General features: G+C 37.1%; 1 protein-coding gene across 1 annotated transcript; it reads left to right on the top strand.

Moving 5' to 3' along the window:
* The first annotated feature begins 8,847 nt into the window (after positions 1 to 8,847).
* Positions 8,848 to 13,375, top strand: LOC127446020 (transcription factor Sp7-like). Its single transcript, XM_051706624.1, has 2 exons — positions 8,848 to 8,970; positions 11,108 to 13,375. The coding sequence occupies exons 1-2, from the start codon at positions 8,950 to 8,952 to the stop codon at positions 12,416 to 12,418; spliced, it is 1,332 nt and encodes a 443-aa protein (XP_051562584.1). The 5' UTR covers positions 8,848 to 8,949; the 3' UTR covers positions 12,419 to 13,375.
* The last annotated feature ends 13,653 nt before the right edge of the window (positions 13,376 to 27,028 follow it).

Here is a 27,028-nt window from a genome sequence, read left to right as displayed (position 1 = left end):
GCAAGACTCGACTCCACTCGCCTTATTTTTCCTCTCCGTCTAATTTAAAATAAAATATTATTTACAAATATCATATGTGTTCGATTGATTAGTATGAAAATTACTTTGGATATTAAAATATGCTTTCAAACTCTTAAAAGGCCATTCAGATCATATGCGTTCTTGCATTAAAAAAAGCTAGACACAGAGCAAATCATTTAACAGAACGCAGGTGTCTAGAGATGCACTTTTTAATAGTTGATGTTCTTTTTTTTTCTGACACTTTGTCTAAAAACGTGGCACTCCTGCGCGAGAGGTTGAAAAAACAGCAGTCAAAGATGTCCGTCTAGTGCATGTCTACTATGGGTGGGACAGGTGGGACATTTCCCTACCACTTTTTGAAATAGCTTTACCCATGGAAGTGTCTAAAACAGAAGAACCATTGCAAGTTCATGAGCAGGAGTTTACATTTTGTTTGTGTGTGTTATAATAAGTGGCGATCGGGCCATGGAATGTGTTATTTTGAATGTTATGATGAGTGCTCATTGCGGCTGTTATAAGTGACGTTGAGTGACGGCAGGTGGCGATGTTCTTTCGTGCACACAGATGCACACTTTACTCGCTCCGCTGTTCTGCAGATAGTTCTCTTCACAGGGTGCAGTTCCAGCATCTACCAACAGGGGCTAACGGGGACCTGCTAACCAGCCAACTCCTGACTCCCTGGTCGAGCACCAACTCTGGTACGTGATTCACCGCCATTTTGGGGGAAAAGGAATAAATGTGGGTTACACCAAAAGTTGAAATGTTATCAACTATTGGTCGCATGACTGAACGTTACTTTTACATTGTTGTTTACACACTTCGTGTGTCGCACGATCCCCAATGAAATGTATTCACACATTCACTGATGCAGCATAAACTCCAGTGTGTAGATGCCCTTAAGCTCAAAGTATACTTCGGTTTTGGCGTGAATGCTTAGAGTCTGATAGAGCCTTTCAAAGTATACTTCATTTGACTATATGCTACGCAGGCGGTTGGTGCATGCACACCATGACTGCTATAAGAGACTGGACTATTTATCTTCAGGAGTTTAGACCCAAAAATATGTCATTATATTCCTTCAGACTTGAGTTATACAAATGCAGGTATCTCCTGACCTCCTCACACACTCGTTCTTGACGTGCACATCCGCTGTTGTTGTTTTAACATTCGTCTTCTGTTATTTAGTGCCGATTACATCTTCTTCTTGCACTTCTTTTTGACAGCAACGTCTCAAATGTGAGTACTGCCACCTTGTGGACCCAGTCATTTGTGCAAATAATTCCAGGCGTATGCACATACTACGCATTTAGAGTACGCGCGGTTAAGGCCACGGTTATTGACCGCGGTGCCTTTCAAAGTATACTCTTTTGACTGCGAGCGAATATGCATTCAACACATGCACACTAAAGGCCAAAGTATACTTCGGTTGTCCGCGTGGCTAATTGCTCAGTATGCTTGATGCTAATTTCATCATCAGCACAGTCTTCGTGGACTGGCTGTGCGCCAAGATTTTCTCGGCATGCGGACAGTCCTCGTCTGTGCGCATTGTCGGCACATGCGCCTGCCATTGACTGTACTAAAAGAGTATCACAAAGCAGTCATAGTGTGCATGTGTCATACGTGTTCGTATTCACTCGCGGTCAGATGAGTATACTTTGAAAGGCAACGAGGCTGCAGTATACCCAGGCCTTATGACTGCTTTGTGATTCTCTTTTAGTACAGTCAACAGCAAGCGTATGTAGTAGTGTTGTTAACCACCATGCAAACCATGCAACTGCATGGGACTCCGGACGTCTGGGGGGCCCCGGTCGGATAGCTGAGTAAAATACCCAAGGGGTGACGCACTGTTTTGTGTTCACACGCGGAGACGCTATTTTCAGCCATTCAAATGCATTGTTAAGAGGTGCAGGTACATCCATTTGCGCAATTCCAAACATTTGAAGCCATTTATAGTTATTATACAGGGGGCCTGGTTAGCTCAGCGAGAAAAGATGCTGACTACCACCCCTGGAGTCGCGAGTTCGAATCCAGGGCTTGCTGAGTGACTCCAGCCAGGTCTCCTAAGCAACCAAATTGGCCCGGTTGCTAGGGAGGGTAGAGTCACATGGAGTAACCTCCTCGTGGTCGCTATAATGTGGTTCTCGCGTGGTGAGTTGTGCGTGGATGCCGTGGAGAATAGCGTGAAGCATCCACATGCACTACATCTCCGCGGTAACGTTTTCAACAAGTCACGTGATAAGATGCGCGGATTGACAGTCTCAGACTTGGAGGCAACTGAGATTCGTCCTCCGCCACCGGGTTGAGGTGAGTCACTATGCCACCACGAGAACTTAGAGCACATTGGGAATTGGGGATGCCAAATTGGGGAGAAAAGGGCTTTGCCTGGGGCCTTGGAAGTTGTAACCCCGTCCCTGAGCGTATGCGCCGATGATGTGCACAAACTAGGACTGTCCATGTGTCAAGAAAATTTGGGCCACGCGCGGACAGTCCACCCAGATTGTGCTGATGGCGACATTTAGATTGCGCATACTGTGCGCTGAGCGTTCAGCAAAACCTTTAGAACAGTCAGGCTAACTAAATATAACTAAATTTGCGTCATGTGTCAAAGTATACTTCGGACTGACCAAAGTATACTTTGGGCATTAGTAGTACACTAGCTTTGAGTTCACCTCATATATGAGCTAAATGTCATAAAACAACAAATACAGTAGATCCCCTATATCTCCCATGCTTCAGTGGTCCTTCTCAGACACGGGTGAGTTTACCAACATTAAAAGTAGGACTGTGAGTCAAGCCTGCTAAGGGTCCAAAAATGACATAATCTAACACTTACATGTGCAATAAATCACTGCAGTGTGGTCCTCACTGTTTCTGACAGTAATGTGATTCATGTCGTGTAAGAAATAACAGTGCCCTCCTATGGCACCAATCTAATTAGCCAGTGTAGTGCAATTCTATGATTGCAAAAATGTATGTGTGCATGTTTATATGTGTGTGTATTACATTTGTGCTCGCAGAAGAGACACAGGGTCATTTGAAGAGCACATGGATAAATATAGTCTGTGTGTTACTGTAAGGGCCAAAGTCTCACAAACTACAAGCTTGCTCTGACTGTGCCTTGTAATTAAGGGAGAAAATAAAGAATGAAATTACATGTTTATTTTTGAAAACAATTTTAATCTTCTCTCCCCTCATTTTGGAAAAAAGAAGCAACACCCACAAGGACACTCAAAACCAAGATGGGCCGTCGGAAGGCCGTTCCAAATGTTTATTCACTTGATAGATGTCTATAAGCCGAGCGTAGAGCAAAACTCAAACAGCTGACAATTTCTGTGCAGTGTATACAGGCCATGTGTTCAGACAGTCGATACGAGTAGACATTCTGTATGAAAAGTTTGATCAGAAGAATTCAGCCAGTCTCAAGAAAGCAAGTAAATCACCACACAAAGCTAAGGTTGTTTGTTTACAAATAGTGCATATTTGGCATTGATTTTGACTATGTTTGGGCCCCAAAAATATTACATGTTTCATAAAATAAAATAAATTACAGAATTTTACACTTTAATTGAACAAATTACATTAATGCACTGCTAGTGTGAAAAATGAGAAATAAAGGAAACATGTTATTTCAGAAGAATTCAGCCAATATCAAGAACATAAACCAAAACAGATCACTATTTGTTTATTGACGTTGAGTTGTTTATATGCAGTCTGTTCAGTTTTGGAACACAAAACACAGCAATAGCCATTTAAATGGTAAATAAATGCGTTCACCACCATTTCCTAACCATGATATGTGAAACTGCATTAAATCAGGTTGTTTCTGTCCATCTGAAAATCTGAAAAGTTGTTTTTAAATATAACCTGTCAGGATATCTTACTTCTCCGTCCGCTCCGCATCTGCTCAATCTCATTTGTTGTCAAACTGAAAAGACAGCAGAATCAGAAACGTCTTTATGATTCACTTTAATTTGATTCTTTGACTTTGATTAATTAATTCAAGTCATTAAATGAAGTTTTAAGTGAAAATTAAACAAAATCTACAAATCACCACAAACAACTTTGTTTATTGTACACAAATTAATACATTTATTTTTGTTCAGAGTAACAAGTGAAAGCATTTCTTACATAACAGTACTGATTACAACTTGATATCTGGGCAAGTGTAGTCAGGGTGTACTTAGTGTTATTGTATTTGAATGTTGAAAGAAATCCTTGTTTTTTCATGGCTCTTAGACTGGGTTCAAAAGAATAGTGTAGCCAATTTTTTAAGATTAAAACATTTTAATTTAATAACAAAAATCCATAAAATTGAATTTTGTAATTTTTTACAAACTTAAAATATTATTTATTTATTTATTTATTTATTTATTTTTATTTTTTATTTTTTATTTTTATTTTTGTTAGAGATTACTGAATTCAATTTAATGGAATTTTGTTATGAAAATGAAATGCATAAACCTTAAAATGATTTTTTGGATGCTGTTTCAGCATTTACACTTACCGGAGCTTGTCTCATGCTGTGAAAACATTCTCATTTGGATCACACTGAAGTTTAGGCTCATTTACTTTAATAATGCTTTTGGGGTCTAATCAAATTGGCTTAGGCCAATCAAACTTTAGTTACAATGAATTATATTCCTGAAGGTTATATAATGTCATTTCAACACTAGAAAATAGCCAGTTTTAAAATAAAAAGAACAAAAACAACCATTTTGACTAGAAAGTGTTGATGACATTTAAAAGTCTCTTGTAATTTTACCTCTCAATTATTTGATGATCGTGTTAGTCCATGTTCACATGTAACAATTTGAGAACTCTTGCAAAGTCAGTGACTCAAGTGTAGGCTTGCCTGCATATTAAGTATTTGCATGTAAAGCTTTATTGGCATAGTAAACACTTTACATCGCCAGAGCATGAATATTCAGTACATAGAGTAACGTTGAAAACCTAGGATTCAAAATTACAAATGATATTCAATTATTATACATAATATTACATTACATTACAGGATGGGCCCCCAAAATAAAACAACAACAAAAAATGTTTGATTGCTCATATTTTTAAAATGCATAAAGGCGTTTGCACGATTTTTGGCGTACTTCTACGACTTTTTTATAAACAACAAAATGATGTCACTGTGATATCATCATAAGCAACAGCTTGCTACAAATAAATAAACAAGTAAATGGTTTAGCTACGTTTTCAATGGCAGCAAACTTAGGTGCTTCACTTTCATCATGTGGGCCCATTTTTTGGGGCCAAACGATTTACTTATTTATTTATTTGTAGCAAGTTGTTGCTTATGATGATGTCACAGTGACATCATTTTGTTGTTTATAAAAAGTCGTAGAAGTACGCCAAAAATCGTGCAAACGCATTTATGCATTTTAAAAATATGAGCAATCAAACATAGTTGCCCTGGGTTTTTTAATTTTTTTTATTGGGGGGGGTGGGGGCCAACCTGTATATATAAATAATTTAAAGGAATATTTTGGGTTCAATACAAGTTAATCTCAATCGACAACATTTGTGGCATAATGTTAAAATGAATTTCGACTCGTCCCTCCTTTTCTTTATTAAAAGCACAAATGTGTGTTCCAGTGAGACACTTACAATGGAAGTCAATGGAGTCAATCTGTGAACATTAAAATACTCACTGTTTCAAAAGTATAGACACAAGACATAAACAATATGTGTGTTAACATGATTTTACTGTGATTAAATCACTTACTAACCACATCTGTGGAAAGATATAGACAATTTTACAATGAAGTAATGCCGTAAACACTGAAACCCTAAAACAACCGTAATAACAATGATTTAAACAACTTTACAGTTCAAATAATGCACAAGTTTAACAGAAGAACTACTATAAGTGCTTTTATAAAATTATAACATAAAACATAGTTTGTTAAATTATTAAATGTGCTGTGTATATGTTTAATTTTGTGGTAAAGTTTTTCTCGGATGTCTGTGTATTTTGTGAATTCTTTTAGAAAATGCAGATTTCGTTTTGATCACAGTGTGGACACAACCTTTCTTCCTGTGTCTGCCCGTTTCTGTAGCGGGCTCTGGACCTTGTCAAGGTGGCTCTCAGTTTTCTGCCATAGTGTATTCTCTTTTTAGGGCCAGATAGCATTGCATTTTACTCTGTTGTTGAGTTTGAGTTTCCCAATAAGTGATATAATTATGTTTTATTTGTGCTGTAATTTGGTTTTATCTAATTAGTTTGGCCGGGTTGTTCTGGTCCAGATCTTTAGTGTGATGAGGGTTAGTAGACGTTGGTGAAGCATCAGGACTAAAGCTCTGGACCAGTTGAGAGAGGGGATTGGTTTCATCAGGGGCGCAGCAGTCATTTTAAAATATGGGGGGACATAGCTGTAAGTAGGTGGCTCGCACATACCCAACACTTACAGTGCAGTATTAATATTTTAATATAAAAGTATTTTATTAATATATACATATCATTTACTTTTAATATTTGTAGTATTTTAAAGATTCAAGTATTGCAAAATAATTGCAAAAATGTGCAAAATTAGCTGCAAAAATAAAGGGCATCTTGTGGAGCATTTGCTTCTGTTTCACACATGACAATGAAAGACTGAGCTCAAGCTGCTCCTGAATAACTTATTTAATCAATTACAATAATGACAACTGTGCATGTGCATAATTTTATTTTTTACTCTGTGCATTATGGGATTTAAATCCAAGTGGCTCGAGTGTTTTGACGACGTTCACCAAAATGTGTTCAGATCCATTTAATGATTCAGTGACCATTTCTGATGATGTCAGAAGGTGACAAATGAGTGTCTTATGTGAAATGAGTTAGTCACTGAATCAACAATCAAAAGAACATTTTAATCTTTTAAAATGTGTATATCTATAGACCTACAAAGAGACTTTATTAGAGGTTTTAAGCATTATAAGAACAAAGCAAATCTATCATTTCCCTACAGTTTGTGAGCTGCTGAGCATGACATTTATCAAAAGACAACAATAATAGTCTTATAGTAATTATAATAGAGTTTCAATAACGTCCGTACGTTTTCATAAAGTGTGTCTACATCTCTATTGACTTCAGTAAAATGTCTAAGTGTTCTAAGAATACAGCAGATTGATCTGTTATCCTACAGTTTGTCGACTGCACACCAACATAGAGGTAAAAAACAGGAGCTGATATTAAAAATAGCTTTACATATTTAACACAGATCTAGTAATCTTCTTAAATTGGCAAAAACAACCGATCAAACTATGACCTCACAAACATAATGTAAAAAGCACAACTTAATGAAGACTCAAGCGTTGATATAAACTCCACTTACAATGTGTGCTTAAAAGAAGGATTGGCAGCAATACGTGAAATGCACTGCAGAAAACAAAACAAAGGACAATCAAGAACGATATGCCGATAAATAACTCTCATTTGTGTGTTCCTCATCTCTAGATTATTCATTTAGATCAACATCAGTGCCGATAAAAACATGGATAAATGAGCATTGTTGAAAGCAGCTTTGTAGAAATGAACGGAGCCGCGTTGATTAGACTGTCTGACTGACGGACTATTACGTAAGGGATGTTTTGGCTCAGGAAACTCACCTGTGATTGGCTGGATAGTCGCTCAATCAGCCCAAAGTAATAAAACGCAAAGAAAACTGTATACAAATCCACCATTTGGACTTGGTATGGGTTTAGCTTGGAAAAGTGCGGGGGACAAAAATCAACTTTTTAAAGAGTTCAGCTGCTATGCCCTTGGGTTTCTTTGCTCAACTCTTAGTATTGCAGGGCTTTATAATGGTATGAGTGGGGATCACTGAGTTTTAGATGTTTCCAGAATTTGATTGCCCATTTTTGTACTTTTATAATTAGTGGATATTTGCCTAATTCTTCCCTGCATGCATTATTTGTTGCATGCCGTGTACTTGTAGAATGTTTTTACAGAATTCTGCACGCAGAGTCTTAATAGAATGTTTTTCCCATTTGGCGAATTCTTGATTTGGATTTGTCGGTGGACCCCACACCTCACTGCCATACAGGGCAATCGGCTCAATCAAAGATTCTAAAATTTTTAACCAAATTCTGACAGGTATCTCTGTAGGACATTGTCATTTTATGGCATAGAAGGCCCTGCGGGCTTTATCTCTCAGTTCATTCGCTGCAGGGTTGAAGTTTCCAGTGGAAGTGATTTTTAGTCCTAGATAATTGCAGTGTGATGAGTGTGTTATTTGGTTATTACCTAATGTGAATATTCGTTGTGTTCCCTGAGATCTGGATCTTTTCTGGATGATTTTAGTTTTATTGAGGTTGACTGTCAGGACCCAGGTCTGACAGTATTGCTCCAGCAGGTCCAGGTTCTGCTGTAGACCCTGTTCAGTAGGGGACAGCAGAACCAGGTCATCTGCATAGAGCAGGCATTTGATTTTTGAGTCGTGAAGAGTTAGACCAGAAGCTGCAGATTGCTCCAGAATGGTTGCCAGTTCATTGATGTATAGATTGAACAATGTTGGGCAGCATCCCTGTCTCACTCCACGCTCCAGGGAAAGATACTTTGTTCTTTTTGTGCTAATTTTCACGCCGCATTTGCTTTCAGTGTACGTTGATTTTATAAAGTCATAAGTTATACCTCCTACACACTTTGAAAAAGTTTGAAGAATAATCCTTGGTGCCAGATCGAATCAAATGCTTTTTAAAGTCAATAAAGCATGCAAAAATTGTGCCTTTATTTTGGTTCTCTCTCTCTCTCTCTCTGTCTCTCTCTCTCTCTCTCTCTCTCTCTCTTGTCTTGTGTCATTAGGGGGCGAGTCTCTGGGTCTCCTGATAGAAAAGTCGGTGCTGTGCTCATGCAGAGTTTATTTCACTCATTCACAGGGACCACAAGCTTCTCTCTCCTGCTTTTGGACTGAACTTCACAGATCTGTTTCCTCCGGGATGGCTGCGTTGATTCTGGAGGTAAGAATCATACAATCTGCTCTGATGCCTGCATCATTTATTCCTCTGATTTTATACTGGATGTCTGCAAATATTTATGACACACTAGAAGTTAACTTTTACAAGCGAGGATGTGTTGGCAAAGCAGTATGCAGCATTTCTGTACTACATTATACGAAAATTATTAGTAACTGAGCAAAAAGTTACTCGATAGATAGCTTGGATAAGAAATATGGGATAGAATAAATGTCACTGGTAAATAATAGTCATTTTGCTAAGTCACAGAGATAATGTAGCCTACTGGATATTTGATGTTATAAAGAAAAGATTAAATTTTACAAATAAAGGTTACATTTAGAACCAAAATGTGTTTTACAGTCTAATGTTATGTTAAGTTCCTCAGAGAACTTTTTGTCCTCTAGTTCTTTAGAAAACCATCTATGCTCTGGTGCTTTAAAGAACCAAGAAGCCAAAACACTGATCTGAAGAACCCATAATGAACAGTATACAGACAAAATGTTTCTTGTTAAGAAGAGAGGGGTCTTTTCTGAGCCCCAAGAACCATTGAAGAACCTTTATTGTTCTGGAGTCTTTGTTACAAGATCATCATAATGCCCTCAATGTTAACCAAATTGGCCAGTATGCAACTTAGACCGTGAATTATGAACAACTAGGAGACCGGGACATTAAACTCTTGTGGCGATGGTTTTGGATGCAGACATCAAGTTTAAGCTCCATGCGGTAATGGGGAGCAATTAACCTGGAAACGGGTGCAGAACTCGTGCCAAGTGAACCACACACACTCAGCGGGAAATATCATCACACACACTGCGCTTTACTTATTCATTTATCATCACTTCCTAGCAGAAAGTAGGGTAGACCACTGCCATTCCTAATGAAGGGACAAGTCCAACCCTTGTCATTAACTTTAAGTTGACATTTTTTGTTAATGTCTAACTTTAAAAGGTTAGGGTTACCCTAAAACCGACAATATCACCAGCCATTTTAATTTAACAGAAGTCTTTTGGTGAGTAATCTTGAATTACTCATTATTGACTGTAACACATGGTTACCACCTGTTTTCTGAGGTTGCATCCATGCACTAGCATTAAGAAAGTTAAATGCATGTGAAATGATGCATTTAACACTCAGTGTTAATGTAATAATCAATGTTAGAATGCTGCTGTCTCGGTTTAGAAAGTGACTGAAAAGCTTTGATCTCCAAATCATATATTTTTCAGTTGTTCTTGATTATTATGCAGTTGTTACTAGTCTGTTAATTGTTTTTAAGTTGACACATTGATAGACAACAGAATTGGAGGAAAATCATGTTTGTTTGACACTTAACAATTGTTCATTCTTCTTAACAATATCATTGTTGAAAATCTGTTGGCTGTTCTTTTATGCATGGATGGTCACTATGGAGATTTAAACATGTTAAACAGGAACTCTACAGTATGTGTGATGATGACGTTTATTGTGTGTTGTCAGTGGTAGTGCATATTTCTGTCTAGCCTAACAGCACAGGAAGAAAGGTTGCTCAACCTCTAATATGGTAGAGAAAGACATTGCAATAGCAACTTTTTAGGGATAGTTCATTCCAAAATTAACATTTTGATTCACTTACCCAAACTCATTCACTCACTCTTATGTTGTTTCAAACCCGTATGACTTTCTTTCATGGAACACAAAAGGAGAGCACTGCAAGCAAAAATTTTTGCTTTAAATATCTAAACATCCTTAAAACTAGAAAATAATTACTTGAAAAGTAGAATGGCATAAGCTATTTAGTCTTGTTTTCAGAGAAATCTCACAAAATTTGGTGGGGTTTATGCTTATAACAAGAAAAAAGGATTTGCCAGTGGGCTATGAAAAATAAACTTGTTTTTCCTTTGAATCAAGTTTTTTTTATTATCCCATTGGCAAATCGTTATTTTATGTAACAAGTACAAACCTTACAAAATTTGGTTAGATTTCTCAGAAAACAAGACCAAAAAAAATCAAATGTCATTTTGTTTCACAAGTAGATTTATGTTTAGATATTTTTCTGGAAAACAAGACAGTGTATAAAAATGTGTGAGCACTTGTCCACAGTTTGTCTGCTACAGGTCTTCAGAGATGATCTTGTCTATTCAAAGCTCTTTTTTTCTCTTCTCAGGGGGAAACACGTTATGGATCCAGTCCCTTGGCTATGCTAACCGCCACCTGCAACAAGTTTGGGAGCAACAGTCCTGTCCGAGACTCCGCCACGCCTGGTAAAGTAGCCAACGCAGCACCCATTAAGAAACCCTACAGCATGACCTCTGAACTCCAGACCCCCAAGAATGGACGAGGCAGTGAAGGCGTAGCAGACACTTACAGCGGCTCTTTCAGCTCTGGTGGCAGTTTGCTAACCCCAACTGGTAGCCCTCCACCTCCTTCAATGGGAGCTTACAGCTCCGACTATAACCCTTTCTCAAGTTTCCAGACCTCGACTGCTTCTCAGGACCCTTCGCTTTTGGGGACAAAAACCACGGCGGACTGCCTGAACACCTACTTGGATATGACGCACCCATATGGGTCATGGTACAAGGGCATCCACCCTGGTATCACGGCAGCTCCTGCGAACGCCACTTCTTCTTGGTGGGATGTCCACACCAACTCAAATTGGCTTAATGCTGGGCAACCTCAACCCGACAGCCTCCAAGTGCCCCTCCAACCGGTGGCACCACAAGCCTCCCTCAACGCTCAGATGTCCAGCTACACTCCTGACTTCACGCCCCTCAATCCAGCGCCATACCCTTCCGTGGGTTTAAGTTCATCTTCACACTTGATCCAAACCTCCCAACACATGCTCCCGCAAGACATGTACAAGCCCAAGCCAGTGGCAAGTTCTGGGATCCTGGACAACTCGATGGGTCTCAAACCAGCCCGAGGTTCTGGTGGATACACGGGTGGCTCTACCACTGGTAGATCTTCCTGTGACTGCCCAAACTGCCAAGAGCTGGAGAGGCTTGGAGCATCCGCCGCATCCCTGCGGAAAAAGCCTGTCCACAGCTGCCATATTCCTGGTTGTGGAAAGGTCTACGGCAAGGCCTCTCACCTCAAAGCCCACCTGCGTTGGCACACGGGCGAGAGACCCTTCGTATGCAACTGGCTGTTCTGTGGAAAACGCTTCACCCGCTCTGATGAACTAGAGCGCCACGTGCGCACCCACACGCGGGAGAAGAAATTCACATGTCTGCTATGCAATAAACGCTTCACTCGTAGCGACCATTTGAGCAAACATCAGAAGACCCACACAGAAGCTAGTCTGCAAGGAAAAGGAGCGGAAGAGGAGGCGGATCCCAGAGGACCGGAGGAACCAACGGACTCCAGTAAAGTGGCTCCTTCGGGGTCCGCAAGTGGCATGCAGGACCCCACAGCCGGTGGAGAAGAAAAGACCACAGGAAATGGTGTGGACAGCAGCAGTGGACTGCTGGAGATATAACAGTATGCGTTGGAATGGTGGAGGACTTGCATTGGTGCTAAGCTGTGTAAAACTGATACCTTGTGCAAAAAACATTTATTTTTAGGAGCTAGTTGAATGTGGTCTCCACAGATCAGCTTACCATGAACACAGTTTTTTTTTTTTACTGGAACAAAAGGTGAAAACTGCTGGTTTTTGGAGAGAAAGTCCATACAAGAATCGTTTGATACACAAGTTCTTCAGACAGATCCTTGACAGTTGTCCGACTGGAGTGGCCTGCATTTTGGGGACTCTTTTTCATGATTTTGACTCTTCATCTTGATTTTTATCTATTAATTGATGTTTTTTAAGTGTTGTGTTTGACCATTTTAGGGGCAGATGTTTTAGAAGCCCACCAATCTGTAGATTGCATAAGTTTCTTTGCAGCATCCCACATTTGGGCTTTCAGTTGATGCACATTTTGCCCTTTTCTAATCTTGTTTATTTAATTAAAATTAATTTCTTTTATTTTTTTAATTCTTTGTTCAAGAATTTCTTGGATAGAATTGATCAGGACATAATCTTCAATAATTCCATTATTGATCTCTGTCTTTTACAATGTTTTATTTAATTTCTTTTTTACATAAAATCTAATTTATGTCTTAAATTATGAACAGTTTGGAGACTATGTTGTGTTTCAATGGTTTTGCTGAATGGAAACCAAGTTCTCGGATCGGAGCGAGTCATTTATTAATAAATTAAGTTTTCTCATTCTCATGTGATGATTTATTTATTTATTTTTTTGACACATTTGAAGTTCTTTTGCCTTATTTTCCTGACTCTTTTGTACAATCTTATAACCAAAAATTTCACCAATAATTTTAAAAGAGACATTCAATCTTAAGGAAAACATATATGTCATTTTGTAAAGTAAAATTTTAATTGTGGGAAACAAAATCCCATTGATCATGGATGAAAGTCAAATTGCAAATTTATAATTTAGTAAAATATTCCGGAGGGTTGTGTAAAGTAGTAGAGTTAAACGCAAGAGCCAAATAATACTCAAGACAATGCAAGCAAACATCGATATGTAATAATGCCTCTACATTTGGTTGTGATTAGTTTTTTTATTCATGATAATTTTACAAAACGAGTCAAGAATATGTATAGGTCATATTTAACCCCAAATTTAAAAGAGAGAATTAAAAATGTCTATTTCACTCAAAGAAAATAAAGACTATACAGTAATTAAAACTCTTAGGATTTCTTGCATTCATGTTCATTATGCTTAACTGTCATGAACATAATGTCAAAATGCATTTAATGTTCATTTACATTAAAAAATCACTATATTAAAGTACTTTTTACTGAAAACAATGAGAAAACTTGTGTTACAGTAAGGGGTATCTAATGAGAAGATTAGATTAGAATAATAAGAATTTCACATTTTTACTTTGTATGCAAAATAGTTTTTTTTTTTCATTCAATAATTTTTTGTTATTTTGAGGTTAAATGTGACCTGAATTGTTTTTTGTGAGATTATCCTATTCTCACATGATCCATCTCTTTGAATATATTAATACATTTATGCAAACATTTAAATGACACAACAATTGTTCTTGCTGCGGATACAAATGCCTACAGAACTGTGATTATTTACAGTTCATGTAAAAATAATAATTGTAAGACATCTACATGTCCTTCCCAATGTAATGTTTTAATTTGAAAATGCACTACTGTGTCAGAATCACACCAGCATATTGAATCCAGAAATCCCGTAGGATGTAATAAATCATAAATGTATGAATGCTGAGAATATGTTGACCACAAAGTGAGAGAAAAGCCTTTTTTCTGCAACAATAAAGTGTCAATGCTTTGAAATGTTTGGCTCATGAGTAAAGGAATGCATATGCTTTCCACATGGTACACCAACCACTCATATACTATATTCCTTATACTGTATATTCTTACTTTCCTTCCCTGTCTGTTTTCTTTGCTCCTGCTCTGTCAATCCTGCTATCTTATGGCTCAACAAATGCTTTAATTGGTTTTTGCAACACAAACAAAGCCAAGCTCTCAGCGAAACAAAGACTCTCTCAGAACGCCATTTAAGGAAATTAAACCTCCCCCGCTGTCTGTGAGGACCAATTACCCCACCTGCCCCACGACTGGACAATTACCCCCGCAGTAATGCTGCAGGATGGGCAGCGGAAGACAGGAGATGAGATGAGAGGAAAGACGTGGTCACCGGACTGTTTACTGAGTTGAGTGGGTTCATCATGTGGCACTGAACTAACTAGCCAAGAGTTTCAGAAAGTGATGAAGATTTCCAGTTTCCAAGGCTATCCAAACACAGTTAGGGTTTTATTATTTTTATTTTATTTAGTTATTTATTAATTTATTTTACAGTGCATTGAAATTCCTTCCTTCCTTTTTTTTTTTTTTTTTTTTTTTTTTACTAATTTGAACCTTTTTTAGCAGTTAATTCAGCCTGAACCGCTTAACATATAGACTGCATTCAAACTTTGTTTTGTAGATAATTTGAGTCTCTTCTGCAGTCTTTTTTTGTCTTTTATAAACGATATACTTTTTAAGAAATTTAAGTTCGAAAATCTCACATTGACTCCCATTGGCATTCTAAATCTAACCAAATATGATGATGTCATCGTGATATTTGCGTACTGAACTTTGGTTTTTGCTTACACCTGTATATCCATCAATATTGCAGCTGTACTATCAATGTTTCACTCTTGATCTATCTACTGTTTATTTAGGTTTTTAAGCCAAAACTTTAACATTATACTTTTGTTGCTTTGCAAGCACAGGTATTTCATTCAAGAAATTTAACTATTTGTTGTTTTGTTTAATGTTTTGTTTTGTTTTGCTTGCAAGCGCTGGTATTTCATTTAAGAAATGCAACTATTTTTTATTTTGTTTTGTTTGTAAGCGCTGGTATTTCATTTAAGAAATGCAACTATTTTTTGTTTTGTTTTGTTTGCAAGCGCTGGTATTTCATTTAAGAAATGCAACTATTTTTGTTTTGTTTGTTTTGTTTTGTTTGCAAGCGCTGGTATTTCATTTATGAAATGCAACTATTTTTGTTTTGTTTGTTTTGTTTTGTTTACAAGCGCTGGTATTTTATTTAAGAAATGCAACTATTTTTTGTTTTGTTTTGTTTTGTTTGCAAACGCTGGTATGTCATTTAAGAAATGCAACTATTCTTGTTTTGTTTTGTTTTGTTTTCAAGCACTGGTATTTCATTCAGGAAATGCAACTATGTTTTGTTTTGTTTTGTTTGCAAGCACTGGTATTTCATGTAGGAAATGCAACTGTTTTGTTTTATTCTGTTTTGTTATGTTTGCAAGCACTGGTATCTCATTCAGGAAATGTAACTATTTGTTATTTCATTTATTTTAGTTTTATGCTGTAAAGATGCTTGGAACAAATCAAGTCTTTCTGAACTAAGATATGAGTTGCACATGGAGACACATTACTAAAATCTGGAACAGCAGAAGCTGTGAATTCTGGAAGCAATATACACACAGCAGACATGCACATGCACACACATACATTTTATATGATCAAATACATGCATCACCCTTCATAGAGTGCACTCTCTTCTCATGTGTCTCCTCTTTGACTCGAGCGGTATGGTTCTAATTTACTGGCTCTAATGAGCTGAGTTGAGGTCAGTTGGTATAAAGCATCCCGGGGCAAGCTCTGTCATCAGGGCCTGACATGTTTATGGTGGCCTGAAGTGGGCTAGCGGTCACGTCCACAGCTTTAAAGACGCGGGCGGGGTGCTGGGTGGGGTGTGTGTCCGTGGGTGGGGGTGTGGGGGGTACAGGAGGGTCCGTGGCTTCTGACTTGGGCTCTACTATTATTTTTGAACTTTTATATTCCCCTGTGGTGGCAGTAACCTTGTTTTATTTTTACATCTTTATGTTGGAGAGGGAAAAAAAACGGAAAGAGGATCTGCCTCGAGTGAAGCCATAAAAAGATAAATATACTCAGGGCCATGAGAGAAAGAGGGAAAGAAGAGACTTTGCTTGAAAAAGCAAAGATGACACAAAACAAAAGAAACACAAACTCCTGCCTTTCGTCCCCCTAAAATGCTCCACTAAGATGGTCACTAGCTAAATACCAACTTGATTTTTGCACTTTCTTGTTAGGGTGTTCTGAGCAGGGACTAAAAATCATTCAAGGAACAAAACAAAACAAAATAACGTTTTTTTGTTCACTGAAAATGGGAACAAAGTCCTTTTGAATTGTTCTGAAGTTAAAGCGTTATTTTTAAATGCTGAAAACCTGTTATTAAAGTTATAATTTCATTCTGATAATTTATTTTTTAATGAAACCAAAGACCAAAGGGTTTATCGCAGTAAATTTGGAATTAAGTCACTTCCTGTTACCTGGAGAAATTAAGTTTGTCTCTTTTTAATAAACATTTTAGATGGCCAGTTGTATATTTGGAATACTTCATTTGTTTTGGGGATATATTTAATATTAAGAATAAATTTATTGAAAATACATTTTTGATATAGGCTACTGTATAGCCTACAATGCTTGTTGTGGAAAAATGTTCGCTTATTTTGGGCTCGTTTTTCCAGACCAGGTTGCTTGTTTCTTTTCCGAGATCTGGCAACACTGCAAATGGTAAATCACCCAACCTTAGTAGTACTGTCATTTTACAAAGACCGTACTAACTGTTGTTTTAGTTCGTTCTAACTGTTACCATTCCGACAAAATACAGTTTACTATGTGGTTACTAGGGTGTTCTGGGTGGTTGCTAGGCGGTTGCTTACTGGCACAAGTCAAAAGAGTCCACTCGGATTTTCTGGTCTCTAGATATGACTCGACGCCCTCCTTTAATGTAAGTCTATGGGATTTTGTTTTTAACCGAAAAGCGCAAGTTTGATTGCTTCGAAAAGTAACGGCACACCTGTCCTCAACAATCTGTACAGTCTGAGGTATCATTCGTGTCTGTAGCATAATTATTAATACTCTGGTTTAGGAGTTTTGAAAAACCCCTAACTCTTTGAGCAATACTAAGAGTGATGCTTCCTGAAGCAATAAGCACTAATTAAATGGACTTGTGTTTGCATACATTCGTAACAGAAAGATTACAGAGATTAAACAATTATAATAAGTTTGTCTGTTTAAATGTTTTGTACCTGATTAAAGCAGTAACAATGGCCCTCACACTAATCTACTACAGCCCAATATGCCCTTTATGTCCACTAATGATGCCCTCAGGCACGGGAGAGGCCAATTTCCACAGGAAAGGGTGCAGGTGTCCACAGGTGAGCAGCTCTTTGTTTTAGGGCCGTTCAGGGGTGTGGAGGGTGTATGGTGACACCTGGGGCACTACTGCATCAGACAATGAATATAAAACAAATGATGAAGGGAAAGAGGAGAGAAAACTTGCTGACCTAAAACAAGACTCCGAGGTCAGGAGAGGTTAGATGGGAACTGATTAAGAAAACAGCAAATGAAGATTGATCATCATTAGTTCATTTAAATTAACTGCGTTGGCAACGGGCTGGTGAATAGAAGCACTTATCTGCGCCTTTCATGACTGTCTTTATGGTCTCGAGTCTGTAACTGAGCTCCCTGCTACCCTGAAATGTATCAAACGCACCACTAAATGGACCAATTCTGTTTATAGGGACTGTGGGCAGGCTGTGGCCGACTCCATGCCCCTGTAAAATGATAATATGTTCCCTATTAAATGTCCCCTGGATGACAAATTGCTTCCAGAAAAAAAAATGGAAGTTAAGGAAATGAGCTGTGACACTTCAAAATAGACATCCACTCTCTCTTATTTCTTAAATTTATAATTCTATTTTTTACTTCATTGGAAGTGAAGAATACATTTTTCCAAAGTTTCCTAAGTTTTTATCCTCATCAACCTCCTCTACAATATACATTTTTTCTCAAAAGCAGATTTTTTAATGAACATTACCAATTTTTATTTTCTTTCGCCATTTATACTTACTGTGAATGTGTTTCTCTTTGATAGTAAAGTCACGGTAAAGTTTGATTTTGTTGTTGTGCGCTGCATATTATTGGCATGACTTTTATCCGCTAATGCTCTAGGGAATAACGTAACATCTCATATACATATCATCAGGGTTGGGGAGTAACGGAATACATGTATTTACGGGATTACGTTTTTAAAATACAAAATATAAGTAACTGTATTTCACTACAGTTACAATTTAAATCATTGGTAATTAGAATACAGTTACATTCAAAAAGTATTTTGATTACTGAAGAGATTACTTTACATTTTATTGTTATTTGTTTCATTTAATATTTAGTCCTTTCAGATGGAAAACATTTATACATATAAATGATGCGATCCAAAGTGCATTTGAACAGCGGTGAAACACTTTCTTATGATGTGTTACATTCACACGAGCAGACAGAGAAGTAAGTTTGAAGTAAGTTTGGAGCAGAAGAAATAGAAATAAACCTTGTGTAAATTGTCAGCTTTACGCTGAGATAAAATGCTATTTCTAGCCATTTTACATGCACGTTACCAGACACGATCATATATTTTTAACAAGAAAATTCACTTTAGATCATAATTTCTTTTTTCTAGTAAGACCTTTGATATTAGGGCAAAAATCATATTCTTGATAATAATTTTTGTATTGTTTTCCTGTAAAAATATCTAAAAATCCTTAAAACAAGATCAATTTGATTTATCTTATTTTAGAAACAACACTGCATACGATATTTTGGTTTTTTAGAGAATGTATTTTAACGTGTATTTTGTCTTACTGTACTGGCAGAGTTTTTATAGTCAAAACAAGTGAAAAAATCTACCAGTGCTGAAGAAGTAATCCAAAGTATTTAGAATACATTACTGACCTTGAGTAATCTAACGGAACACGTTACAAATTACATTTTACAGCATGTATTCTGTAATCTGTAGTGGAATACATTTCAAAAGTAACCCTCACAACCCTGCGTATCATGTACTCTTTAAATTTCATATAAGATTGTTTGTTTTCTTTTTTGTTATTCAACATAGTTTATAAAAACAGTTTGAATTTAGAGATGATAGAATTCATGTTTCAAGCTTTTACACTGACATACTTCCTCTGTGTTATTAACTTTTACTCCAAACATTTCCAGTGTTGGGTGTAATCTGATTATAAAGTAACTAATTACTGTAATCTAATTACCTTTTAGACAAAAAAAGTGGTGTAACACATTATAATTTAAATTCTTGTAATCAGATTTCGGTTACTGCCTTTCAGTTATGTTTTTAAGTACATTACTGGAGTTACACATTTCTAAAATAATTTTATTTATGTAAAATACATTTAAAACATGGGTTATGTTCATATACACATCGGTTTGGGACAATGACGCTGAACAAGGAGGAAATATAGATATTTTTTTTAATTCGTCGAGTGGAAAAACTAAAACCTTTCTGCGAAAATTGTTTTAGAAAGTAACTTGAAAGTAAAGTCATTAGTAATGTGATTACTTTTACCATGAAGTAATAAGTAATCTAATTACATTTTATATAAGTAATTTGTAGTGGATTACTATTTTTGAGTAGTTTACCCTACACTGAGCATTTCAAAAGAACTTTTGCTTTTTTCCATTCTTTTGTCACTTATCCTTATCATGAATGTGTTGCTCTATGATATTCAAGTTTCAATAATGTTTGATTGCGTTATTTAATATTGTATATCGGCATGTTATTTACACTTAAATACTGTTGTCTCTTTTTGCTCTGAAATATGAACATCTCATCCAATATGAAGCTTGCAGATTAGCATAATTTTCCATATTTTGCCATTTTTGTCTGATTTTATTTGTTTGCAATGTTCGATTTTGCTGAATTCTTTTTGAAATAACCTTTTCGAAAATAGCCTTTTGAAAATGGCATAAGAAAATGTACAGAGAAATTATAATTTGATAGGAAAATGGCTTTAAAGAGAACGTCAGAGTGGGCGAGAGACAGAAAGAGAGAGAGACATGGAAGGATGTTGTAAGTGAGTGATTTGGGTTAGCAGGGTTCTGTTGGAGGATTGTGGTGGTTCTGTAGTCCTCCAGAAAGAGGCGCCAGTGTGTCCGGCAGGGGCCCTGACCATGAGACAGTCAGGGCCACAACGCACCCACCACCCCCCTCCCCCAAATCACCCACTGGCAGGCCGCTGCCACCGCATGCTTCTTTAATATCCAGAAGAAATTGAAATATCTTTGTGGCTTAACACAAAAACACGCTCACACACACAAACGTTTGCCATCATGCACGCTGACATATAACCTGATACACACATGCACACACTTACACACAACTGTCTGGCATCATGCATGCTATTGCACACACACACACACACACACACACAAACACAAACAAGCAGACTTTACATGCATTTGCACACACTTACCACCAAAAATAATATATAAATTGAAATCATTTCATTCTCTCATTTAAAGCCAAGAGTGGTTAGAGAGACATTTTAACATGATGTTGCAGCACGTAATGGGAGAATGAAAAATGCTTGATGCTGCTCAAACCAGTTTGGCTTTGAATAACAAGACAGACTTAAACAAATGCAACGCTCGACCTAGTATATGCTGCGTAACGCTGGTCAGAACCCTTCCTCTTTCTGTTTATTTTAGTCTCAGTAACTTAAGGCAAACTTTTAAAGCAAAAATATACTATGCTTTAGGCGGACAGCGATGGAGACAGTCTTTATTCAGTCTGTTAAATGGACTCCAACAAGCCAAGTACATGAGGTGTAATGTTGCACAGATATATAAACACTGGGCAGAGATTTAGAGGTCTGATATCGTTTAGTTATTTACCCAAAGGAAAGAAAAATCACAGATGAGTTCTCTTTAATATCTTAATTTTGTCTCCTAGATAGAAGCAATTTTGACTTTTGCTAAGGAAGAGACCCTAGAAATCTCATGTCTCTAGAGTTTCGGAAGAGATATCAACATTTTTTCAAATTGTTCTCAGATTTAAGTCATAGATCTCAAAATGAGCTCCAACACTTCTCATCAAATTCTTCCAAGACCAAACGATCTGAGCTATGCTATCCACATTCATTTTGTAGCTCTATACTCTTGCTGTATATTATTTTTTATTTCTCCTATGTAATTTTAGAAGAAACATCTGAGACAAAGTTGATGTGAACTCTGAACAATAACTCGGAGCAATAAGATCACAAATGTGATCTGTTGTCATGGGTTTAGATGCTTGTGACTTGTAAATGTTCTCATTAAATTCTTTCATCTTGATCTGAGCAATGCAATCTATATCTATATATATCTATATATATCTATATATATATATATATATTATTTTTTTTCTCCCCAATTTGGAATACCCAATGCGCTCTAAGTCCTCGTGGTGGCGTAGTGACTCACCTCAATCCGGGTGGTGGAGGACAAATCTCAGTTGCCTCCGCATCTGAGACCGTCAATCCGCGCATCTTATCACGTGGCTTGTTGAGCGCATTACCACGGAGACGTAGCGTGCGTGGAGGCTTCACACTATTCTCCACGGCATCCACGCACAACTCACCACACGCCCCACCGAGAGTGAGAATCACATTATAGTGACCACAAGGAGGTTACCCCATGTGACTCTACCCTCCCTAGCAACCAGGCCAATTTGGTTGCTTAGGAGACCTGGCTGGAGTCACTCAGCACACCCTGGATTCGAACTCTCGCGAGTTGGTAGTCAGCATCAATACTCTAATGCGATCTATAATAATTTATAACTCTCTAATAGAGCTCACCTTTTCACTGAAAAGTCTGGGTTCCGTCTGGGTTCCGGAAGCATTTTTTCCCATTAATTTTTTCAATGGGCTTTTCATAAAATCTTTAATATAAGAGTTCTAAGCCATTAACCAAATCAACCAGCTCTGAGGTGAATCACAACATTACAAACTTTGATTTAAAGAAAAAAGTATTTGAAATTCAGACAAAAAGACAAAGGTACAAGGACTGTGCACTTACCGTCTTTCACAAGGGTACAAGCTAAAATCCCACGAAGCACTGCGAATTTAATAATCAAATAAAAAATGATGGAAATATATAAAACTATTGATTTTAGGTTGTATACTATTGATTATAAGTATACAGACAATATATTTTAAGTTTATGGCAAAATATTCCAATAAATATATATGTAGTTTTTGAGGGTGTAGGGAGACGGACTGGATTGTATCATTCACACACTGCAAAAAAATGATTTTCAAGACAAGTATTTTTGTCTTATTTTCCAGTAAAAATATCAAAACATTCTTAAAACGTGATTTATTTACTTGACAAGCAAACTGGCATAAGATTTTAAGTCTTGTTTCGAGAGGTCTAATCAAATTTATTGAGCTTTATGCTTAAAATAAGAAAAAACTGTTAGCCAATGGGGTAAGAAAAAGAAACTTAATTCAAAGGGAAAACAAGTTTTTTCTTGTTTTAGGTCTAAAGTTCTTGCAGTTTTGTCAGATTTATCTTAAAACAAGACTTAATATCTTATCCCATTTTGCTTGTCAAGTAAATAAATCATGTTTTAAGAATGTTTAGATAATTTTACAGGAAAACAAGATAAAAATATTTGTCTTGAAAATCATTTTTTGCAGTGCATTATGAAAGATGGCGCTCGCTGCTGGACTTGTTTGGGGTGCTTTGTTGGCCGCGGTTCCCTGATTGGTGGATCTGTCTCTTTTGGACCATGGGTAGTGTAGTTCTTTACCAGGAATTCCACTATAGAGCGCAACAGTCTGGTTCCAGAAGCAAAAGAAGACTGATGGCTTCAACGGAAACATATACCATCGATGAACAACCAAGGAGCTCACGGTAGGTCTGTCTTTAAAGGTTTATAAGTTTTGTTGAAAAAATGAATGGGATTTTTACTTCCAGAACCAGACTGAAGTGCTGTATGTCAACAACTGTCTAATTTGTGTCTAAATTCTTCAGAGGGTTTTAAGGAGAAACATTTGAGACAAAGTTGATACTTCAACAAAACATAACAGAGACTTCCATTAAATCTCCTGAGCTATGAAAGAGCAACCTCTGAGCAAAACAATCTTACTCTGGGTTTGCATCATGATGCATGTCAAGAGAGAAGTACAGTACACATATGGAGCAGCGACGTGTTGTTAAGGGACTTGCTGAAATTAAAACGTAGCTCGTCCTGCAGTTAGTGTTAACCCATAATGACTCTGAACATTACAGATGAGAATTCCCTTAAACAGCCTGGGTTTGGATCCAGAATGCTCCACTCCATCTCTAGAGCCACCAACCACCGCTGCCGCCAAAAATAACACGGCAGCGCCACTCCAGCCCGCGCCTCACCACAGAGCGGCCCGCCACAAGAAGCCGGGATCAAAACACACACAAAAAAGGAAACACAGCATATTGGGGGAAGGAAAAAATTGTTCATATAACTTTACTCGAGTTCTTATAAGATACACAAAATCTGCTGATGATTTTGGCTCTTGGGGAAAGCCACAAAATCGAATCTACAGACGGGGGCCAAGGCTGCAGAGAGAATGTGTGTGATTAAATGTGTATGTTGTGTGCTCAATGGAGATTTGATTAAATAAATTGCCTGCAGTGGTGGTTCATATTCAAGTCATTCACCAATGGCAATTACATTAATAAGTTAGATGGCAGTGAACAGCTCATCAGGCGTTCAGAATAAAGCTCGATAAATGAGATGGTATGGCACTGCCACAGTGAAAGAATGGTTTGGGATGGGTACAGAAGCTGAAGCTCTATGCGAATAAACTTTAAATTAATTAAATTAGTTTGTTACACTCATGTTTATGATAAAACACACATCAGTACACATCATTGTGTGGAATATTGACTAGGGATTCTACAAAAAAAAAAAGCTGATGATGATGAAGAGTTTAATGAAATAGGCCTATTTACTATGGAATATATTTTTATTTTCTACAGTCTAGTGAGATTAAAAAAACAGTTAACAATGAAGACACTTGGGTGAAAGTTGGTTTACCAGACCACCTTTATGATGAAACACAATGCTGCCTCCCTGAGGCTACATAAGAGCTGCACATAGAGAGAGAAACAATAAAACAACAATTAAATGGTTAAAATAATATATTTAGTAGCAAGTAGATACAAAAATAAAAATAAACAAATAATACAATTACTTTAATTTTTACTTTATTTTACTTTTTCTGAAGCATACTAAATTTACCGCCACGAAACCACGATGTGTGCTGTGATTGGCCAGAGCGTTGCTGTGCGGTTGCTGAGGTGTTCTGATTGGCTTTTAGCGCGTTGCTGTGCAGTTGTTGAGGTGTTCTGATTGGCTTTTAGCGCGTTTCTGTGCGGTTGCTGAGGTGTTCTGATTGGCTTTTAGCGCGTTGCAGCGCGGTTGCTGAGGTGTTCTGATTGGCTTTTAACTCGTTGCTGTGCGGTTGCTGGATGTTTTGGTTGGTTACTTATTATTAGAGGCATTTGGTTGGTGATCCTTTCTGGTCACTCTAGATATGATTCGGGTCACTCATTCAATGTAAATCTATGGTATTTTTTCGCACACATTTCTCATTTTAATCACCCATCAGTCGAATATCTAGAACAAAAACCTAACCCTAAGTATGAGCAATAAGTAATGCACGTCTAATTAACCCTTCAGGACATTTTTGTCTTTTTCATTTTTTTTTCGATCATTTTGGCTGTGTTAATGCCAACGGCATACATTTTTGCCAAAAGTGTGTATTTTAGGGGGGATTTTGATATTTCAGCCTCAGTTCCTATAATACATCTATAATACACTGTGTACACAAAATAGTTACACTCAGGACAAAAATGCCCCAATTGAAACTGCAATACATTTATGCATTTGGCAGACACTTTTATCCAAAGCAAATTACAGTGCCCTTATTACAGGGACAATCCCCTTGGAGCAACCTGGAGTTAAGTGCCTTCATCAAGGATAATTAATAATTATAATTTTCTTTATTCATCACACATTTGCACATATACAGTGAAATTCTTATTTTTCACATATCCCAGCTAGGCTGGGGTCAGAGTGCAGGGTCAGCCACGATACAGCACCCCTGGAGCAGATAGGGTCAAGGACCGCTGAGCTACCACTGCCCCAATGGACACAATGGTGGTGGCTGTGGGGGTTGAACCAATGAACTTTGGCTTACCAGTTCAGTGCTTTAGTCCACTACACCACCACCACTTCCAATATTTGAATATATTTGAATCATGAGCCCTGGCTTCAAAATTTACATTTGTAATATTTTCCACCTGATGGCGCCATTTTCTCATGTTTAGCCTATGGAGCAAATACATGCTTTTTCCCTATTCTCTGTTTGCTGTATTATAGAACACTGCAGGCCAGTTGAATAAATGTTGAGGCTAAAACTGTGTGGGTGTGTTGGTGTGGATGTCAGAGTGTGTTGTGTGTGTGTGTGTGAGTGTGTGTGTGTGTGTGTGCGTGTGTGTGTGTGTGTAAATAACAGCAGTGGCATTATGTAAACAAACTGACATTTAAAGGGTTAAAATCTTTAAAATGAATTAATATTTGGGAGTTATGATCAGGATTGATGTTGGTTTAAAAAATAATATTAATATATAATATTATTATGGTACTTTTTTGACGCGGATATTTTTGTCCTCTAAGCACCTGAGTAACTTTTTTTTAATGACACAAGGGTTAATATTAAAACATTAATTCAGGAACCACTTACTTTAGTAGATTTCACACCATTTCATTTTGACGTATCGTTTCAAAGTTGTCTATTAGACACGATATTTTCATCATTAAGTCTAATGCATGTAATAACTGTGGCATGTAAGAGCTTGACATGTTCGTTTTATGAAGGGGGACAAACCTTCAGCATTGATGCACAGTGCACATCAAAATCTCTCCGCTAGATGGAGACATGGACGTGTATTACTTTAAAATAGGATTACTGTTGATCTAACAACCAAATATATACAAATTATTTAAATAAATAAATAAATAAAAACTTTGAGACGTCAGGTGCCCCCTGGCGTAAGATAAAAGCCATAAAAGCTTTATTGGCATGATTGTTATTGACTGTAATATTATATTAGGCAGTTTTTATAGTACAGAAGAAAATAAAAAAAATACAGAAAATTATGGAAACTCTGAACCGCAAAATTAGTTGAAGTGCCTTTCTTCCTGGACGATTCCCTTGGCCGTTTATTCCAGCTCTTACATATTTTTATAGCATTTATTTTTTTATTTCATATTTTTGTTTGTAATAATAAGTGTATTTAAATAGTACTAATAATAGTATATTTACATATTTCGCCCCAAAAAAGGACTACATCCTTTTTTTTATTTCTTTTTTTTATTAAATGTTATTTTTATTTTATTTATTTTTTTAACCTATTTAATATTTATTTTATATATGTCATATGTTTCCACTTTGATTTGGGGAATATTTTTTTTTTTTAAAGAAATGGACATGGTAAATAAAATTAAATGGGCATGAATATGATAATTATTGACAGCATTTGCCGCCCAATGCTGGCCTACTTCCAAACATCGATTCAACCGCCTCATCGCATTGACCTCCAATTGGCTGATTCATCAGCGCTGTGTCACATCAGTGGACCGCGGTGCATCTTTCTGCTTGCGCTTTATGATGGAATACT

Source organism: Myxocyprinus asiaticus, chromosome 9 (assembly GCF_019703515.2).
Source record: "Myxocyprinus asiaticus isolate MX2 ecotype Aquarium Trade chromosome 9, UBuf_Myxa_2, whole genome shotgun sequence".
NCBI lineage: Eukaryota > Metazoa > Chordata > Actinopteri > Cypriniformes > Catostomidae > Myxocyprinus > Myxocyprinus asiaticus.
This window is presented reverse-complemented; position numbering and strand designations above follow the sequence as displayed.